The sequence below is a fragment of the Pogona vitticeps genome, chromosome 2 (genome assembly GCF_051106095.1).
Source record: "Pogona vitticeps strain Pit_001003342236 chromosome 2, PviZW2.1, whole genome shotgun sequence".
Lineage (NCBI taxonomy): Eukaryota > Metazoa > Chordata > Lepidosauria > Squamata > Agamidae > Pogona > Pogona vitticeps.
Window position 1 is genome coordinate 15,179,431 of NC_135784.1, and position 19,984 is coordinate 15,199,414.

Below are 19,984 nucleotides of genomic sequence, written 5' to 3' on the forward strand. Positions count from 1 at the left end.
CCTCTTCGCTGGGAGTGTATATGGATGGAGAACCCCTGGACTAAACAGTGGAAGAAGTTGATCCCCTAAGAGGAAGCAGAGAGGACAAGGAGAGAAGCCGAGCCCAAAAACCTGTCCTGGGGAGAAAAGAAGGAGGTTGCAGAGTGGAGAAAGATCAGGGAAGAGAGAGCCAAGTTAGCTCAGGAAAGGAGAGAGAGGGAGAAATAGCACCAGCTCTCGGAGAGGGTTTCTGGCAGGACCCCTCCACCCATGGGACGTCGGTGAACCCCAACGAGAAGACTCGGGACAAGAACCCCTCAAGAATGACCCCTTGCGGTTCTCACCCATTCTTTAAGCAAGTTGTTAACCCCTTTATCACACCATTACACGAAGAGCAGAAGTTAAATATCACGGTTGACGTTCATAGGTTTTTTGGGGTTTTTTTATTCCCCTGAAATAAATGTTGAGGTTTTGGAGCCAGTTGGCCTTTTGTCTTTATTTGATCCCAAAGAGGAAGTTGTGGGGATACAGCTGCCTGAGAAGAAGGAACACTCTTGCATCCCATGAAAACAAATTGTAGCTGAAAAAATCGTGGTCAAAAGGAGACAAAAGAATAAAACAATCACAATGATGCTGGTCATGGCAGATTTTGTACTTTTGCGTTTTGAGACATTGGGCTCCAAGGAAGCTTTCCCAGTGGATTTGCTTCTGTCAAAAACGGTCCTAAGGGAGGCTGAAATGGGGACAAGTGAAGGGCTGAATTCAGAGTTTATGTCACTTTTTTCCATACATTTAAGCAGGGGTCCCCAACCCCTGGGCCGTGGCCTTGGAAGAACTGCGCTGCCAGGGGAGATGATGTAAGCAGCAAAAAAAGCTCCACCTCCTGTCAGTGGACTCCAATTACACTGTTTTCCCGAAAATAAGACCTAACCTGAAAATAAGCCCTAGTATCACTTTTCAGGATGCTCGTAATATAAGCCCTACACCCAACATAATCCCTAGTTAAGTGAAACCCTGCCCTCCACGATGGTGCAGCAACCAGAAGAAGATGACACGACTGTATTTGAATAAATGTAGATTGTTGTACATGAAAAAATAAAAATAAAACATCTCCTCAAAATAAGCCCTAATGCTTTTTTTGGCACAAAAATAAATATAGGACCCTGTCTTATTTTTGGGGAAACACGGTATGTTTTAATGCCGCTGCTGATTTAACAAGAGGCGGAGCTTCAGTTGCAGCTCACCTCCTGCTCACCATTTCCGGTCCCTGATGTCGAAAAATGTTGGGGACCATTGCTTTGAAGAACTGGCCACAAAGTCGGAGGTTGGGAGTTCGATTCCCCACTGGGCCTCCTTGACAGAGGCTGGACTTAGTAATCCACAGGGTCCCTTCCAGCTCTGCTTTTCTAAGATGATTGTGGTGTGGTATGGTATAATATAAGGTTGGACAGTTGTGATATGCATGGGATTGAAAAGTTTCCTTTCCTTACAGGGTCCTGTCACTCTTGAGGACATCACTGTGTCTTTCACGGAGGAGGAGTGGGCGCTGCTGGATCCTGGCCAAAGGGCCCTGCGCTGGGAAGTCATGGAGGAGACTTTGGCCCACTTGGTATCTCTGGGTGAGCTTTTCTTTCCTTTTCGCTGTAGCTGTTTTCAGAGAGTAGCCAGGTTAGTCGCTTTCAGCAAGAGCAAACCACCAAACAAAATCAAAATAGTAGCAAAAGTATCTGGATGCCTTGAAGATAAACAGAGTTATCTCACCGTCAGCTTTCATTGATTACAGTCCACAGTGACTGTGTCTGAAGAAATGGAGTGCAACCACAAAAAGCCATGTGAAATAAATTTGCTAAATCTTTAAAGGCTTTGTAATAAGACGAAATTCAGCTGATGAAACCAATTTATGAGTAGCACAACAATATCAAATTACATAGCGTTTCTACAGCCTCCTGATGCTTTCTTCATCCCAAAGGTGTTTGAGTGTGGAGCCAAATGTCTTCTGTAGGTGATAAGTTTCAAGTTACAATAGTTTATACAGTGGTGCCTCGCTTGACGAGGATAATCAGTTCTAGCGAAATCGCTGTAGAGCGAAATCTTCGTCAAGCAAAATAAAAAAGCCCATTGAAATGCATTGAAAACCATTCAGTGCATTCCAATGGGCGAAATACCTGCTCGTCCAGCGAAGATCCTCCATAGGGCGGCCATTTTTGGGTGCCTATGCAACGAAAAATGCCTCCTAAAAACAGCGGGGAGCCATTTTGAGCAGCCAGCGGCCATTTTGAAAACCCAACGATCAGCTGTTTTGATCGTTGTAATGCGAAGAATCGGTTCCCGAAGCAGGCAACCGATCGTCGGGAGCGAAAAAAGCCCATTAAAACATCATCGTGAATCGGATTCGTCATCAAGCAGGATAATCATTAAGCAGGGCACCACTGTAATTGATTTGTTTCGAGACTCACATTTTACATTTTCAGTAAAGCTAGGTTGTGCTTTCCATTTTCTTTCAGGTCCTGGTGTGGGAGAGAGCAGGTCTGAGGAGGAACGGCTTCCAGAATGCTTGGAAAAAGTCCCTGAAGAGGAGGGGAAACCTCAGAGGAGGAAAAATGAAGCCAAAGAGAAGGGGAATAGAGTTTTCCTTTCTCCACATGAAACATTTAATGTATCCCCACATGAAGAAGAAAGGGATCAAAACAATGAGCGTCACCAGTGCTTGATGTGTGAGAAAAGCTGGTTGGCCTGTTCAGAATACCACTGGGATTGTTTTAAAAAGTCATCTCCTGAAAAAGATATGGAAACAGAGAGAAGAGGAAAACGATTTGGATGCTTGGGTTATGAAAAGAACCTTAGTCAGAACGCAGATCTTAGTTCCCACATGAGAACACACACAGGAGAGAAACCATTTGAGTGCTTGGAATGTGGGAAAAGCTTCAGACGGAGCACACACCTTGCTTCCCATCAGAGAATCCACACCGGGGAGAAGCCTTTTACATGCTTGGAATGTGGAAAGAGCTTCAGAGATAGAAGCACCCTTAGGTACCACCAAAGGATCCACACAGGAGAGAAACCCTTTAAATGCCTAAAATGCGGAAAGTGCTTCAGTCACAGTGGAAGTCTTAATTTTCATCACAGAATCCATACGGGAGAGAAACCCTTTGAATGCTTGGAATGTGGAATGTCCTTCAATCAGAGCACACATCTTGTTAACCATATGAGAAGCCACACAGGAGAGAAGCCATTTAAATGCTTGGAATGTGGGAAGAGCTTCACTGTTAGAAGCGTCCTTCGAGCCCATGAAAGGATCCATACCGGGGAGAAACCCTTTAAATGCCTGGAATGTGGGAAGGGCTTCAGTCACAGCACAAACCTTGCTTCCCATATGAGGATCCACACAGGGGAGAAACCATTTAAGTGCATGGAATGTGGGAAGGGCTTCAGTCAGAACTCAAATCTTGTTTCCCATATGAGAATCCATACAGGGGAGAAACCATTCAAATGCACACAATGTGGAAAAGGTTTCATCCAGAGCACACATCTTTCTTACCATATGAGAATCCACACAGGAGAGAAACCATATAAATGCACGGAATGTGGGAAGTGCTTCAGCATAAGAAGCAACCTTAGTTCCCATCAAAGAATCCACTTGGGGTAGAAACTTTTTAAATGCTTAAAGTATGGGAAGTGCTTCAGTCACAATGTGCACCTTACTTTTTAATCACAGATTCCATACAGGAGAGAAAGACTTTGGATACATGGAATGTAGGATGAACTTCTATGGTAGAAGCAGCCTTAGTTCCCATCAAAGTATCCACACTGGGGAGAAACCATTTAATGGAATACGGAAAGAGCTTCCGTTGCAGTGTACACCGAGCTCACCATATGAGAACAGAGCAGCATGCTTTTTAGAACAGATCGAACTCTTCTTGGTCCTTGCCAACAGGCCTTCAGATAACTCAAATTTAACTTACTTTGTGCTCATTGCATTGAGGTTGTTCCAAGGATGTTGAGGTATGGACTCTCCACCCCTTAGGCAGAATATTCCTTCACATTAAATCTTGAGTACCTCACATGGTGGCCTTCACGACCACTTTTGGAAATTTGAAAAACCATCCTGGACTACGTCAGAATGTGGCTGAGGTAATATAGCTGGTCTTCGCCTAGAGCCAGTCACAGTGAGAGCACAAGTAACACGGTGAAGAGATGGGGTGGAAGGTAGAGGCTTGGTTTCAGCCCCATATCTCTACGTACATTTAATCCCCAGGCTGTATGCAGTCGTAGTGATTATCCAGGAGCAGAGAATTAGGGTTGAATGCCACCCAACTCCTTTCACTATCTCTTGTGGAGATAGAAAAGATCTCACCATTGATGTGGAGTGGGCTTTTTGATTACAGAAATCTGTTAATCACCCCCCCCAATGCCTTGATACCTTTGAGGTGTATCTGAATATGCTGAGAGCAAAAAGACAGTTTTGCTTTCAAGAACATACAATCCCTTTCTTTTTGAGTGTGATACAAAGCTCAAGGAACTTTCCAGCACAAAAAAGGGAAATAAATAATGCACCATTGATTGATTTATTTTGTTTCCCTTGACTTAATGGTGGCTCACAAGACACCACCCACAGAAAACAATGCAGTGACACTGTGGAACAGACTAGAATATTGACTTAAAGGCAAGGCGGGTTTTAAGAGTACAGCATCTTGAAAACTTCTTTGAGAGGGAAATGTTTGACAGCAAGAAGTTAATAGATTAGAACTTTTATTGAAAAGTTCTTCAGATTGTTTCAAATAGGAAGTTCAATGATATTTCAAAGCTTTGGACTTCCAAAGTGCGTCTTTCAATTCCTCAAATGGTTTAAATATAATCCAGACAAGGCAGAGGTGCTTCTGGTTAATCAAAAAGCGGAACAAGGAATAAGATCTCAGTCCGTACTGGGTGGAGTTACACTCCCACCTAAAATTCAGGCTGGCAGCTTGGGTGTAGTCCTGGACTCAAAATTTAAGTGTCTTTGCACAGTGAAAACTGATCTGCCAGTTGTGTCTGCTCCATCAGATGTTTCACCAGGCCACAGTGACACATGCTTCGGTTACATCCAGTTTGGATTATAAATGGAGCTGCCTTTAAAGGTGGTCTTTAAATTTCACTGGCTCAAAATGCATCTGCCATACTGATGTCTCCCTCTGTGTAGGGAGCAGATACCACGCTTTTACTTCAGCTTCACTGGCTGCCAATCCGTTTCCAGTGCTGATTATCAACTATGATGCTCTATATCAGTGGTTCTCAACCTCGGGCCTCCAGATGTTCTTGGACTACAACTCCCAGAAGCCTTCACCACCATCTCTGCTGGCTAGGATTTTTGGGAGTAGAAGTCAAAGAACATCTGGAGGCCCAAGGTTGGGGACCACTGCTCTATATGGTTTAGCCCCAGGCTATCCAAATGCCCCCTATGAGCCTTCAGAGGGCTCCCTTCTCTCCGTCCTGTTGGCATCACAGGCACATTTGATGTGGGCTCCTTTGTGGCTGCTCCCTGGTTGTGAAACACTTTCCCTCGGGAGGTTAGGTTTGTCCCTTTTTAACTTTCTTCAGTTGAAAATCCACCTCTTCAGGCAGGCTCTGAATAAAGACGAGTGAGTCTTCGTGTGCTCCTGTGAATCTCTTACTGTATCATATTTAAACACCAATGAATCAGTAAAATTGGTTTTTAATTATTACTCTTGTGTTTAACTATTTGGACAATTTTGTGTATTCTGTGTTTTTTTTTTTAAGGGATTTGTTCTAATAGTGTAGGGTGAGCTCGCCGAGACCAAAGGCACCCTAGAATAAGAACAAACAAGCAAATACAAATAATGCCATTGATCGCTGAATCCTAGAGAGTCACTAAGGTGGGAGAGAAGTGACGCTTATTTCCTCCCGGAAGGTGCGTCACCTTTTGCCTTCCCACCGAAGCCTCCTCTCGGGAGTTCCGGGTGGCTCTGCAAGTGCCTCCTTTTGAGGGGCTGGGAAGGAGGTGAGGCGAGAGAGGGGACGCAGTGGGGCAGATCTTACAGAAGGGGGGGAGCTTGGATAGGTTTTGGGGGGAAGGCGAGGGGAGAGAAGGGAAGCCTCTGCTGGAAGTCACCCTTCCTTCCTAGATCGGGGCAGGTGAGTCTCCTCCGAGAAGGATCCCAGACATCCACCTCCTCCTCCGGGACCTTCTTCCTTCCAGTCTGGGAAGCCAAGTCCTCCCCACTGATCCTCCCCCAACTTTGAACTGGGATGCTTGGGAAGCCAGTTTCCTAATGATTGGCATCTGCACTGGAGGGGGGCGGGCGTAGGGGATGCTCTGGGAGGAGACGGCTTTGTAAGGGGTCCCTCTGGGTCTTCTGTGCAAGACCCAAACAGGTGGCTTATGTTCTTTCTGGATTTAAAGCATCCCAGAAAGATCTCTTGTCCTGATTGAGATGTGTTTTTTCTTAAAAAGGCCTGTGAAGTTTCTCTCATTGGTGCGTGAAATCCCTTAATGCTTTTTTTTTTTTTAGAGAGAACCAGTAATTAGGACTTGCATAAATCAAGGAATGACCTTTTGTGCATCTCCAGCTTCCAAGGTCTGGGAATTGGTGCATTTCCTCAGGCAGGGAGGGAAATCTCAAGGCAGGTAGTCCTGGAGAAGGGAGGACTTTATTGTTGCTGGATGTGGGTTTAAAGCATGGTCACCTGTCCCCGGCCATTCCCAGGTGACATTAGATGTATGCCTGTCTATGTCTGATGCTGATGGACAGTGGCCGTGCACTGGAGAGCGAAGAGCGAGTGGATGAGACAGATGAGAGAAGCTGTGTCCTCTTGTTCCTTTTGGGGTTGGTCATGAAAACAATGGCTTGTGAGCTTTCTTGGTGGCTAAGCCCAGGTGGCAACGGTGCAGTGCTGCTCACGACATGGGAAAGAGCCTTTCCTAATTCGGGAAGCTGCAGAGATTTGACAGGTGTCCTGTGTGGCTGAGGGAGGCTGTGTAAGATGGAAACAAATAAATCCCCCCTCCCTCGAGTTCTAGACTGCTTGATGAACAGAGGATCATGAAGGTCCCAGTCTTGTTGAATGTGTATGTGTCCTTCGGGGAAAAGGGAAGAAATAGAATGGGAGTGGTGAGGGATGGGACACGTATAGAAATGGGCACGAACCAGTTTGTCCGGTGCTGCTGCTCCCCTCCCTCTCCTCTTGCTCAATCAGCCACTCACCAGGCCCAGCGTGGTAGCTTCCTATGCCTCCTCAATTGATCTTCCAATCCTGGCAACAGCTCAGGCTTCTTTGCACCACCTTCTTGGCTGATCTCCCACTCAGACAAAAGGGCGGGGCAGAAATCTGTGCTCTTGCTCATGACCGGGAGATTTGCCGAAGAGGTGGAAAAACCAAGTAACCTGAGCCTGGTGATTGGCGGATCGACTGAGGAAGCAGGGGAGGGGAGCTGCAGCACCTGTGTTGCCACGTTTACAAACTGGGATAAACTGGTTTGTGTCCATCTCTAGACACACGCAATGTCATGTGGATTGATAGAAGAGCAGCCTGTGCTGGATGGAGTTACCCTCCCTCTAAAACACAGGTACACAGCTTGGGGGGTACGTACGTACGTACGTACGTACGTACGTACATACATACATACATACATACATACATACATACATACATACATACTCCTGGAGTTGTCTCTGAGTCAGGATGCCAGATTTCAGCGGTGGTCGAGTACCCTTAGACAATTAAAATTAGTGTGCCAGCTGCAACTCTTCATGGAGAGGTCTGATCTGACTACGGTGACTCGTGCCTTTATTCCATCGTGGCTGGATTACTGCAATGCACTCTATGTGGGGCTGCCTTTGGAAAGTGTCAGGAAACGTTAGCAGCCAAAAGCTCGGCTGCCACATTGCTAACTGAGGCTGCCTACAGGGATCGCATAACCTGCCTTTAACAACGGCTGATCTGGCTGCTGATTCGTTTCCAGACACAGTTCATAGCACTGGTTCTAACCTAATACAGCCCTAAATGAGTCCAAGGTATTTCAAGGACCACGTCTCCATTTATGACCCTGCCCAGCTGTTAAAATCATAAGGATATACCTTTTTCTGGGTCCCACCACCTTCGAAGGGATGTTTGCTGGGGACATAGGAGAGGGCTTCCTCTGTGGCTGCTTCCAGACTTTGGAACTCTTCCTACAGGAAGCCAGCCTGTGCTGTCTTTCTGCAAGCAAAGATTTTTCTCTACTGTTTGTTTTTTAAATTGTGGTGTTTGTTTTTTTAATATTTGTGTGCTTAACTGTGTTTAGCTTTAAATAATGTCTTTAAATGATGTAAGACATGTTGGGTTTTTAAATAGAGAGGTGGGGTAAAACTGTTTGCGGAACTGGGAAACAGCCGGATAACACAGAGGTTTGGAGCCATGAGTAATTCTGAGAATTTCCATGACAGTCAGCACAGAGTTCAAGCACCAGCGTTTCCAGGAGTCCTCCTATCAGGAAGAGAAGGGGCCCCAAGCAATTTTTCTGAGAGCTCAAGGGAAGCCCCTTATTGCAGTGGTCCCCAACTTTGGGCCTCCAGATGTTCTTGGACTACAACTCCCAGAAGCCTTCACCCCCACCTCAGCTGGCCAGGATTTCTGGGAGTTGAAGTCCAAGAACGTCTGGAGGCCAAGGTTGGGGACCACTGCCTTATTGTTTGGGAAGGAGGGTAAAACGATGTGAAAGGCAATAATGGGATGGGGGGAAAGTATTCTTAGAACGCGTAACAGTATTATTTTATTTAGCTTTATTTTTGGTTTGTATCTTATGGTGGATATAAATCATTCCACTCACAAATCAAATTCAACTTACGTTAAGAAACGTGGTCTAAGAATAAAAATGGATGTCCCTGCATTCTTAGCTGAGGTGAGGCTCCCTGTGAAGGGAGGCCAAATGGCACTGTTATCCCTCCTTGCCCCCATTCCCTGGCAGTTCGTCGTCTACTGCATTGTATCTGATCATGAAAGGACAGTTCCAGAGTCTCCTTCCAGCAAAGATGTGGATCTGGGACAGAGAGTATAGACTGGAAACCACTTCCCAGGCAATGTCCCTGATGGTTTCCTCCTGAGCCAGGCAATAGATAAGAAGCAGGAAGGTGAGCTGGTTGAGAATCCTGGTCTTTCAGAAGGGCTGAGAAAGTGTCCACTCTTTTCTGAAAATTGTCTAACCACAGCACATTCTCCCCCACCTTTTTTAAAAACCTAGGATTGACTTTTAGTATTGTCTGCCTTTCCCTGAAAGAGAGAAGGCCCATTCACTTCCACAGATCTCTATTCCAGCTTCAGGGGTCTGAATTTCTCACCTTAGAATTTCTTCCTTCATCCAGTGGATGCCCCATCAGATCCAGAACAGAGGCCTCTTCCTCTGAAGAACACACAGGTGGAGAGAGACAAAACTGCCTTCCCAGGTAAGGAGCTGAGAATCAGCATATTTCTATCGGGTCTCCCTCTTAAATGTATCTTCACCATTTTGATGAATGGCATTGAATCTGCATCCGTGTAGATGTTTAACCTTTTGTCAATCAAAACAGAAAGAGAGATCCAGTTTTCAAACAAGCAAAGCATAAGTAGCATCTGTAGAGTAACGATTATTTTCAACCCCTTGTTCTTCCTTTGCAGACGCTGCACATCTCTGCTGGGAACACATCCTGGCTCTTCTCTTCTTTGTGAAAGAATGGAAACAGCCCCTGTGCGGTCTGAACAGGTAGGAGGAAATGAATGGGTTGTAGAGAAGCCTGGGTGTGCGTGTCACCCTTGAGCCCAGAAGAATCTTCCCCCTTCCATTTGCTTCTGTCAAGGCTACTCACTAGGCAGGCTGAGACTATGATGAGTGTAGAATGGGATCCTGTATCATAACCAAATTTTTTCTTTTATTTCAGCATGCTGTAGCATTTGAAGACATTGCTGTATTTTTTTCTGGGGAGGAGTGGGCTCTGCTGGATCCGGGCCAAAGGGCTCTGCACAAGGAAGTCATGGAGGAAAATATGGCCCACGTGGTGTCTCTAGGTAAGCTCGTTCCAGTGTAGCTGTTTCCTCAGTAGTATCCATACTAGTCTTTTTTTCCCCTTTGGAAGAGTAAAACTCAGAACAAGCAAAAACAAAGTATAAAGAAAAGTGTTTTGGCACCCTTGAGATGAATATAGGTCACTGTCCGTTTTCATGATTTATTGTCCACATTGACCAAGTGTCCAAAGATGGACTGTGAAAGGTTGCACTGAAATAAATCTGTTAATCATAAGGGCTTATCATTGTTCTATGTTTTGGAGCAACTTCCAACCTATGACAGCCCTATAAACAAGTGATCTGTAAAATATCACTGTCTTCAATAGTCCTGCTTAATTCTTGAAACTTGAGGCTGTGGCTTCCTTTATTGAGTAAATCCAGCTCATATTTGATCTTCCTCTTTTCCAATAGCTCTCAACCCTTTCAAGCATTTTCTCTATTTCCAAGAATGGTGCCCTCGTGATTTTCCCATGGTATGATTACCATGGGAAATTACCATTAGTCACTTCCCATGGTATGATTACCATTAGTCACTTCTACAGAACTTAGATTTCGATGGATGGTCTCAGCATACCTCAAAGGGAGATATAAAGAAATTCCAGTTGAGGAACAAAAATGTGTTTTTGGCTGCAACCAGATTTAGGATTTAACGCACTACTTACTGTTTTGTCCTCTCTAAAAAAATCATAGAGAAAGATTTCTGGCACCAATCATTCTGACATATATTAATTGGACCACCACTGAAACAGTAGTTGGATTGCTTGCCGATACACACTTGTATATTACATATGCTGTAGCACAATTTGCACTGGCAGCTAAGAAGCTGAGATTTCAATTTGTCAAGGATCGTAATGCTATATAAATGCTGAATACAGTGGACTGACATCATATGTCATGACAATATTTTTAGACCAGGTATTATTGGTTTTACTGCAATTACCTATTTTAACTGGATTTTATATATTACAGTAGTCTGTACATTGTAAAGGCCTATGGCCAGAAACAATAAAGTTTATATATGTATTTCCAGGAATGGTGCCCTCATGATTTTCCCAAGGTATGATTACCTATTCGTCATTTTTGCTTCTAGAGAGAGTCCTGGATTGCTTTTATCTAAACCTCACTTGTTTATATTTTGACAGTTTAGAGTATCTACAGAGCTCCTTTGACACCACATGTCAGATGAATCAACTTTTTCCTGTTAGCTTTCTTCACTCCTAACTTCCACATCTGTACACAGTAATATCATTTCATAGATGATCTTCAAGTTGGTCTCCAGTGACACATAGTTAAACTTGAAAATCTTTTCCCATTCCTTCGTAACGTCCTGTCTAGTCTGTCTCTTTTCTGATTTCTTGGCTGTAGGCTGTATCTCGATGTTTCTATTAAGCCATACAAACTATTGTTGTTCTTCTGTAGACATGATTTTTGTCTTCTTACGGTTTAACTGCAGTCCTCATTTTAATCTTCATCAGAGTTGTTTCAAGTCCTTGCTGCTTTCTATCAGTAAGATGGTGTAATCTGTATATCTTTAATTACTGAAGTTTATTCCCCCAATTTCACTTCTCCTTCATCTGAATCTAGTCCAGTTTTCCTTACAATAAGATTTGTGTACAGACTGCCCATATATCCATGTAAATGTTCACATTCTGAAATCTTAATAAAGTAAATTAACATCAATGTTCATTTAAACCAGGGGTCTCAAACTCAATTTACCTGGGGGCCGCTGGAGGCAGAGTCTGGGTGAGGCTGGGCCGCATCAGATTTTCTGCCAAGCAGAGCAAGAGCCCGAGGAAGCTGCCCAGGAGTTTCCTTAGCCTGGCTGGGGCTCCAAGGAGGAGGAGGAGGGGCGTGTGAGCCTTTGTCGCTGGACACGACCCCCTCTGGCTCCTTCTTCACTACCACCACCAGCAGCAGCAGCAGGATGAACAAGCAGGGGAGGGAGTGCCAGCAACTGCCTAGCTGGGGGGGGGAGGAGGGCACTATATTTTTTTTAAAAAAAAACCCTCACAGAATCGCCTTGCCAAAGGAGAAAAGCCCCCATCGGTACCTGCAAAATTAAACAGAACAGGGCGGCCTCCCCCACAGGTGTTTGTGGGTGCATGTGCACACAGAAACACACACACACACACCGAGGTCCGGCAACCTTCCTCTGAGGGCCCCCCTCCAAAAAAGGCACACTCAGCAGCAGCAGCTACCCCCACCACGACAGAGGAGCAAACTTTGTGAAGCGAGCACAGGCAGCCTCCAGAGCCGAGGTGGCTGAAGCAGGACGAAAAGGAGGAGAAGCACCGCCAGGCACTGAGGCGGCCGCTGGCCGGGCTGGTGCTGGGGGTGCTGAGAGAGAAAGAGAGCCAGAAGGTCGCTTCCCTGGAAGAGGTGGTGTTGGAGGTGCTCTTCGAGGACAGGCTGGGAGTGAGCGCCGCTCTCAGGCATCACTCGGCGGTGGCTCAGGTGCTTGGGGAAAAGGGCTGGCAGCGTGCCTCACTCGGCAGCTCTCCCTTAAGACAGCGCCTCTTGGACCCTCCATCTGGAATTGCAGCCTGCCAGCCAGCCTGCAGTTCCAGATGGAGGGTCCAAGAGGCGCTGTCTTGAGGGAGAGCTGGTGAGCAAGGCAAGGCTTTTTTTACTCTTGACAGCAGAGGACGCGTGGGCGCTTTGGGGGGGCAGGCAAGGCGGGGGCCGCAAACTATTGTCCGGCAGGCCGCAAATGGCCCCCGGGCCGCATGTTTGAGACCCCCGATTTAAACAATTCAGCTTTTAAACATGAACACTTGGCTAACTCGTTACAATGTCAATAAAAGAACTTTGTCTCAAAAACTTTCGTTGTATTTCTGTGAACATTATTTCTTTTCAACATCTGGTGCCCCAAATTCTTCGTCTTTTGTAAGAGGATGTCAAAAATGCTAAACAAGGGGTTCCACACTGTCTTACATGACCCCACTTAATAAAGTCTACATTTCCAGACTTCTCTTCATTCTCGTGGATTTATAGTTTGAATCCTTTTTGTTTGAGCTTTTGGAAAAGGGACAATTTGACCTTCGGATTTCTCCTCAAGTTTTTTCAATGAGATCTCTTTCCCCACTCTTTTCTCTTTCTCCCCAATTAAGGTTTTTGTGGGGGTTCTAAAGACCTTATCTGTTCCACCTCAGATTTAGGTAGCTTAAAAGCTACTGGCTTCCCTGTGTCTTCACCACATACTTTCATTCCTCAAATGGGTTCTCCTCAACTGTCCCCTCTATATTTACCAGGCATTCTTCAACTGTCAAATTCTCCATCACATCTTTCCAAATCTCCCCCACCCTCGCTTTCCTGCTTTTATTTCCTTATTTGGATCTTTCCTCTGGCGTCTTCCATTCTCTTCCAAAGGGGTGCCTACTATCTTTTGTATTCCCTCTCCTTCCCCTTTCGCATCAAAATTTCCTCCGAACATTATCACTGGTTTCTCCTGATCTATTGCGGCCTCCATCATAGCGTCTGAAATGGAGAGCATTTTTTGTTCTAGGGAGACGCTCGACAGCCTACCCCTCAGGGTCTTCAACCTCAGTGCTTCCTCTTTACACTGATAAATTTATGTTTGGCATCGGTTTTCCTGGAGTGAAGGGACTTTTAAAAAAATATTCATTGAATCGGTCTTAGTCCCCATACCCTTCCGTTGTAATTTTGATAATTTAGTCATAAAATTACAGCATCAATTCCTGGCAAGAAGGTAGCTATATTGGTTTGCTTTAGTAACTCCAAAAACCACAGCCTTCTGGTGTCTCAAAGAATGAAAAGAAGGACTTTTCCTGAGTTATCTAAAGAAATGGATTTATAACCCCTGGGAACTCACACAGAAAGACATTTGTGAAATCTTCAAGGTGTCTCAAGACTTTGTTTTTCTCTCTCTTCATCATTCAGACTTTTAGATGTAAGTACAGCAAAGAGATCAATGTTGTCTGTGTATTTATTTATTTTGCTTCCATGTTGTCTTTCTCCCAGAACTGGACTCAAAGCAGCCAATATAGCTAACAGAAATCATGTTGTATGGAAGTATTTTATTATATGCAAAAATACTGCATGGAAATATTATTGTATTGCAATTCAGTTTCCCATTTCTGCCTTCAAGTTTGTTTTCTGTTCAGGGGCCTTCAGAATTGACTACTGGTTTCCTGCACAGAATAGCAAAGGCAGGTCTGAAATCAGAGGCCTCAGGAAAAGGGCAGGGCAGGCACTTTACCAAGTAGGGAATTGGGAGCATTTCTGTTTCATCTTTTAACCATTCCTCACTTTCCAGCTGAGCCCCACAAACCCATGTAAATTATTGTACTATTGGTAGTTGTGGGCTTTTCGGGCTCTTTGGCTGTGTTCTGAAGGTTGTTCTTCCTAACCTTCAGAACATGGCCAAAGAGCCCGAAAAACCCAGAACAACCATTAGATCCCAGCCGTGAAAGCCTTCGCGAATATATTGTACTATTGGTTTAGAGAGGCCTTTTTCCCATCTGCAATATAAAAGGTGTATAAAAAAATAAAACAACTTCATCCCGATTTGATCCTCCTTGCAGGTGTTGGAATTATGCTTGGAACATATCCTTCCTCGAACTTTCTTCCTAGAGAGGCAGAAACAGTTTCTTTGCAACCTGATTTATTCCATGGAAAGTGGTGGAGAGCTGCTGACTGTTTCTCTCCCTTGGACATCTCCCTTGGATTGAAGGTATCTGTTCCATTCAGTTTGCTTTGGCCCCGGGTGCCCACAAGGAAAGGAAAGCATGTTGTCCATGACAGGTTGACTCCTGAGCTTTAGCACTACTTGCACTTATTTCTCTTCCTTACATAAGTGACTACTGATAAACATTGCTTTTTGCACAAGACTAAAAATGTTTTCCTCTTCTCTCAGGGTGCAGTGATAACTTTTGAGGACATTGCTGTGTGTTTTATAGAGGAAGAGTGGGCTTTGCTGGATCTAAGTCAAAGAACTCTGCACCAGGAAGTGATGGAGGAAAATGTAGCTATTCTGATTTCTCTGGGTAATGTTAATTTTTCTTCTTTTTTGTTGATCAAACTAGTTTTCGTAATGGGCCAAGGGATATATGTTCCATACATAACGGGTTTCTCCCCTTCCAGTTTGCTATACCGATGCACTCTCTTCCAAAGGGGTGTCATGGATGTGGAAACAAAGGTCTTCTATAGAGAGTCTATGTCGTCTTAGTTAGCTTTAGTTAGTTCTGTTTCTTGACTTCAGCTTAATATACCTTTTTTGCTCCAAGATGATCATTTTTTTTAAATTTCAGCTACTGAGATGAGCAAGATGAGAAGTGAGGAAGAAGAATGTATAAGAGCAAAGCCATTTGAGTGCTTGGACTGTGGGAGGTGCTTCCGAGGCAGCACAGAGTTTGTTCGCCATATGAGAATCCACACTGGAGAGAAACCATTTACATGCCTAGAATGTGGGAAGAGCTTCAGTCAGAGCACAAACCTTTGTCTGCATATGAGAATCCACGCAGGGGAGAAACCATTCAAATGCTTGGAATGTGGGAAGAACTTTAGGGACAAGGCAACCCTTGTTTCCCATATGAGAATCCACACAGGAGAGAAGCCATTTAAATGCCAAGAATGTGGGAAGTGCTTCAGTCAGAACAAAGTCCTTAATTATCATATGAGAATCCATACAGGGGAGAAATTAGTTAAATGCCTGGAATGTGGAAAGTGCTTCAGTCAAAACAAAATCCTTACTTATCATATGAGAATACATACAGGGGAAAAGCCTTTTACATGCTTGGAATGTGGAAAGTGCTTTCGTGGTAGCTCAGACCTTGCTTCCCATAAGCGGACCCACACAGGAGAGAAACCATTTACATGCTTGAAATGTGGGAAGAGCTTCAGTCGGAGTACAAACCTTGGTTCGCACATGAGAATCCACACAGGGCAGAAACCATTTAAATGTCTAGAATGTGGGAAGAGCTTTCTTCAAAAGGCAACCTTTGCTTCTCATATGAGAATCCATACAGGGGAGAAACCGTTTACATGCTTGGAATGTGGAAAGTGCTTCCGTGGTAGCTCACAGCTTGCTTCCCATAAGACAATGCACACAGGGGAAAAACCATTTAAATGCCTGGAATGTGGGAAGAGTTTCAGACAGAGCTCAGAACTTGCTTCCCATAGGAGAATCCACACAGGGGAGAAACCATATAAGTGCCTGGAATGTGGGAAGAGTTTCAGGCAGAGTTCAGACCTTGGTTCCCATATGAGAATCCACACAGGGGAGAAACCATTTAAGTGCCTGGAATGTGGAAAGAGTTTCAGGCAGAGCTCAGAGCTTGCTTCGCATAAGAGAATCCATACAGGGGAGAAACCATTTAAATGCCTGGAATGTGGGAAGAGCTTCAGTTGGAGCACAAACCTTGGATCCCATATGAGAATCCACACAGGGGAAAAACCATTTAAATGCTTGGAATGTGGGAAGAGCTTCAGTCGGAGCACAAACCTTGGATCCCATATGAGAATCCACACAGGGGAGAAGCCATTTAAATGCCAAGACTGTGGGAAGTGCTTCAGTCAGAACAGAGGCCTTAATTATCATATGAGAATCCATACAGGAGAGAAACCATTTACATGCTTTGAATGTGGAAGATACTTCCGTGGTAGCTCACAGCTTGCTTCCCATAAGAGGACCCACACAGGAGAGAAACCATTTACATGCTTGAAATGTGGGAAGAGCTTCAGTCGGACCACAAACCTTGCTTCCCATATGAGAATCCACACAGGGGAGAAATCATTTTAATGCGTGGAATGTGAGAAGAGCATCAGTTGGAGCACACAGCTTGCTTTTCCTATTAGAACCCACCCAAGAGAAAATTTTTCCAAATATCTGGAATGTGGAAAGAACTTCAGTCAGAACACAAGTCTTAATTACCATATGGGTACCCACATGGGGTGAAAGTATTTGAATATTTCAAAGATAGGACATCCTTTTTGTGGAGCACAGAATTTCCTTTGGCATGAGAATCCAGTCAATGTACAATGAACATGTTCAGAATGTAGAACCACTTTCAGGAATAGTGCATGACTTGCTTCTATGGAAATCGATGAATGAGAGGACCTTTCTAAATGTTTGTTATGTGGAATGTGTTGTATATGTTTACAATGTGAGAAGAAGGAAAAATATTGAATAGAATAGGTGCTACACAGTCTCACAATTTATGTGGTTTCAAGTTGCTTCTGACTTTGTTCACTTTGTGAATGAGCAGTCTCAAACCTTATGGTATGATTGTTAAGGATTCTGTGAGACCCCTTTCTGTGGTAACTGCTAACATGGAGAACAAGGGCAGTTTAAAAATCAGTTAAGGTCCTCATAGCAGAGCCCAGTACAGTAATTGAAAAAGAACCTATATCCAAGCTGTCCTATAAAACTACCAACAATACTGTATACAGTGGTGCCTCACATAGCGATTGCTTCAGATAACAATGAAATCGCTTTGCAATGAAGATTTTGTGATCGCTTTTGCAATCGCTTTCCGATGTTCCCTATGGGGGAATTTCGCTTTGGAATGATCGGTTCCCTGATTGGGGAACCGATCATGGCAAAGCAATGCTTTTAAAACAGCTGATCGGCGCCGCAAGCAAGGCTTTTTAAACAGCTGATCGGCGCCGCACTACCCCCCCAGAGCTCCTGCATAAATAGGGGACAGCGGGAGGGGGGGAGCGGAGGCGCTCTGGATTGGCGCCTCGGGAGGAGGGAGGGATGAAGGGCCTGGCCCCAATCCCCGCGCACACCCCTGGGGGTGCCGAGCCAGAGAGCAGTCGCAGCGGGAAGCGCTGCAAAGGAGGAGGCGCCCGCCGGGGATCGGGATCAGGGTGGCAGTGGCTGGAGGGGGGTGGCGCGCCAGAGACCCCCTCCTCGCCCCGTCTGCGCCCTGCCAAGGAGACTGGGCGTCCGGGCTGGCTGGCAAGCGGCGGGTTGATGGCGTGTCCCTTCCTGCCCCGGGCGGCTGCCTCCGAACCCTCGCTTGCCGCCCAAGGAGGCCCGTGTTTCCCAGGCTGCCTGGCTGGCTGGCAAGCGGCATGTGGATGGCCCACCCCTTCCCGCCCCAGGCGGCTGCCTCCAAGTCCTCGCTCCGAGCCCTCGCTCGCCGCCCAAGGAGGCGAGGTGTCTCCCAGGCTGGCTTGCTGGTGAGCGGCAGGTGGATGGCCCGGCCCTTCCCACCCCAGGCGGCTGCCTCTGAGTCCTCGCTCGCCGCCCAAGGTGAGGTGTCTCCCAGGCTGGCTGGCTGGCTGGCGAGCGGCGGCTTGATGGCACGCCGGCGGCTGCCTGCCTCCGAGCCCGCCGCCCAAGGAGGCCGGGTGTCTCCTGGGCTGGCTGGCTGGCTGGCTGGCGAGCGGCGGGTGAATGGCCCGCCCCTTCCTGCCCCGGCGGCTGCCTCTGAGTCCTCGCTCCGAGCCCTCGCTCGCCGCCCAAGGAGGCTGGGTGTCTCCTGGGCTGGCTGGCTGGCAAGCGGCGGGTTGATGGCACGCCCCTTCCCGCCCCGGCGGCTGCCTCCAAGCCCTCGCTTGCCGGAGAAAGACCCTCCGGCCCGCCCATCTGTGCCCCGGGACAGCCCCGCCAAGGAGGCTGGGCCTTGTCCGGAGCTGGCTGGTTGCCTGGCTGGCAGTGCTTTGCCATGATCGGATCCCTGCTTGGGGAACCGATTGTGGCAAAGCAATGCTTTTTTAACAGCTGATCGGCGGTTTCAAAATGGCCGCCCGCTGTTTTCTGGGACGGATTCCTCGCTTAATAGGCAGCGAAAATGGCCGCGCTATGGAGGATCTTCGCTGAACGGTGAGTTTGAAGCCCATAGGAACGCATTAATTGCATTTTAATGCGTTTCTATGGGCTTTTTTGTTCCGCATAGCGACAAATCCGTATAGCGACAATTTTTCCGGAACGGATTATCGTCGCTATGTGGGGCACCACTGTATTTGAAATGTAGATGCTTCAGTTGGAGCAGAAACCATCCTTCCTTCATGAGGGGGTGGACTATTTAAATACATAGAAAGAACCCATTATACCTTATTGTCATATGGAAACCGTATTGTATTTGTTAGAAATAATTTAACTGCAGAAAATCTACAATGGGCAGAACACCTTGCTTCCCAACAAAGACACCATGGAATGAGGCAACTTGATATGTGGAAAAAAGCACACTTAATGTCACATCAAAAAAATCCACAAATTCTGTAATCAGCATTTTTGTTATTGCTAGGAGAAAATAATTCTTGTAGAGGAAATTTAGTAGATTATTTTCCCCCTTATCACAATATTTTCAATAAACAAAGCAGTAGCTGGTGAATTCCAAAGCAGTATACATTACAAGGCATCTCTTTCCCCTTAGACAAGGTGGCTTCTGTCTCAAATCAAGATTTGGTGTTCCCTGCCTTTTGTTGTGCATCCCCATCCCCATGAGAGAGGGTGCTCGACCATGAACAATTACAAGAGCCTGTGGCATTTTACACCTCCAGGACTGCCAGCTTCTATCAAACTTCACAATACACTGGTGCCTCATATAACGAGTGCCCTGTTTAACGATGAATCCGCATAGCGATGGCTTTTTTGTGATCGCTTTTACGATAGCTTTGCGATTTTCCCCATAGGCCCCATTTTCCCCCAGTTGAGCGGCGGGAGCCTCCGAAGGACCACTCCCGTCGCTCAGCTGGGGGAAAATGCCGGTGGTGGCCCTGAAAGGACCCTTCGGAGGGGGCATTTTCCCCCAGCTGAGCGGGAGCCCCGCCGCTCAGCTGGGCGAAAATGCTGGCGGTGGCCTCGGAAGGACCGCAACCAGTCTCCCAGCCATGGTTGGACTCCCGGGAGTCCAACCATGGCTGGGGTAGCCGGGCGCGGCAGGGTGGAAGGGATCCGGATGCCTTTCAGGCATCCCGGGCTTGGATCCGCACCGCGCCCAGCTACCCCAGCCATGGTCGGATTCCCGGGAGTCCAACCATGGCTGGGATAGCTGGGCACGGGGCAGCTCCGGGCATC

At 46.3% G+C, this 19,984-nt stretch overlaps 1 protein-coding gene and 1 long non-coding RNA gene across 2 annotated transcripts in view; both read left to right on the forward strand.

Annotated features, from left to right (window-relative positions):
* The window catches only part of LOC110070844 (uncharacterized), a 29,768-nt gene extending 12,581 nt beyond the window's left edge, over window positions 1-17,187 (forward strand). Inside the window, 5 exon segments of the mRNA XM_078387998.1 lie at window positions 1,472-1,598; window positions 2,484-3,636; window positions 15,409-15,576; window positions 15,745-16,643; window positions 16,646-17,187. Of these exon segments, the coding sequence (XP_078244124.1) occupies window positions 1,472-1,598; window positions 2,484-3,636; window positions 15,409-15,576; window positions 15,745-16,643; window positions 16,646-16,767 (2,469 nt within the window). The 3' untranslated portion in view covers window positions 16,768-17,187.
* On the forward strand, window positions 9,892-14,291 carry LOC144587435 (uncharacterized). The gene is made up of 2 exons (XR_013542593.1): window positions 9,892-9,996; window positions 11,136-14,291. It is a non-coding gene; the product is annotated as an uncharacterized LOC144587435 (long non-coding RNA).
* Window positions 17,188-19,984: the final 2,797 nt, after the last annotated feature.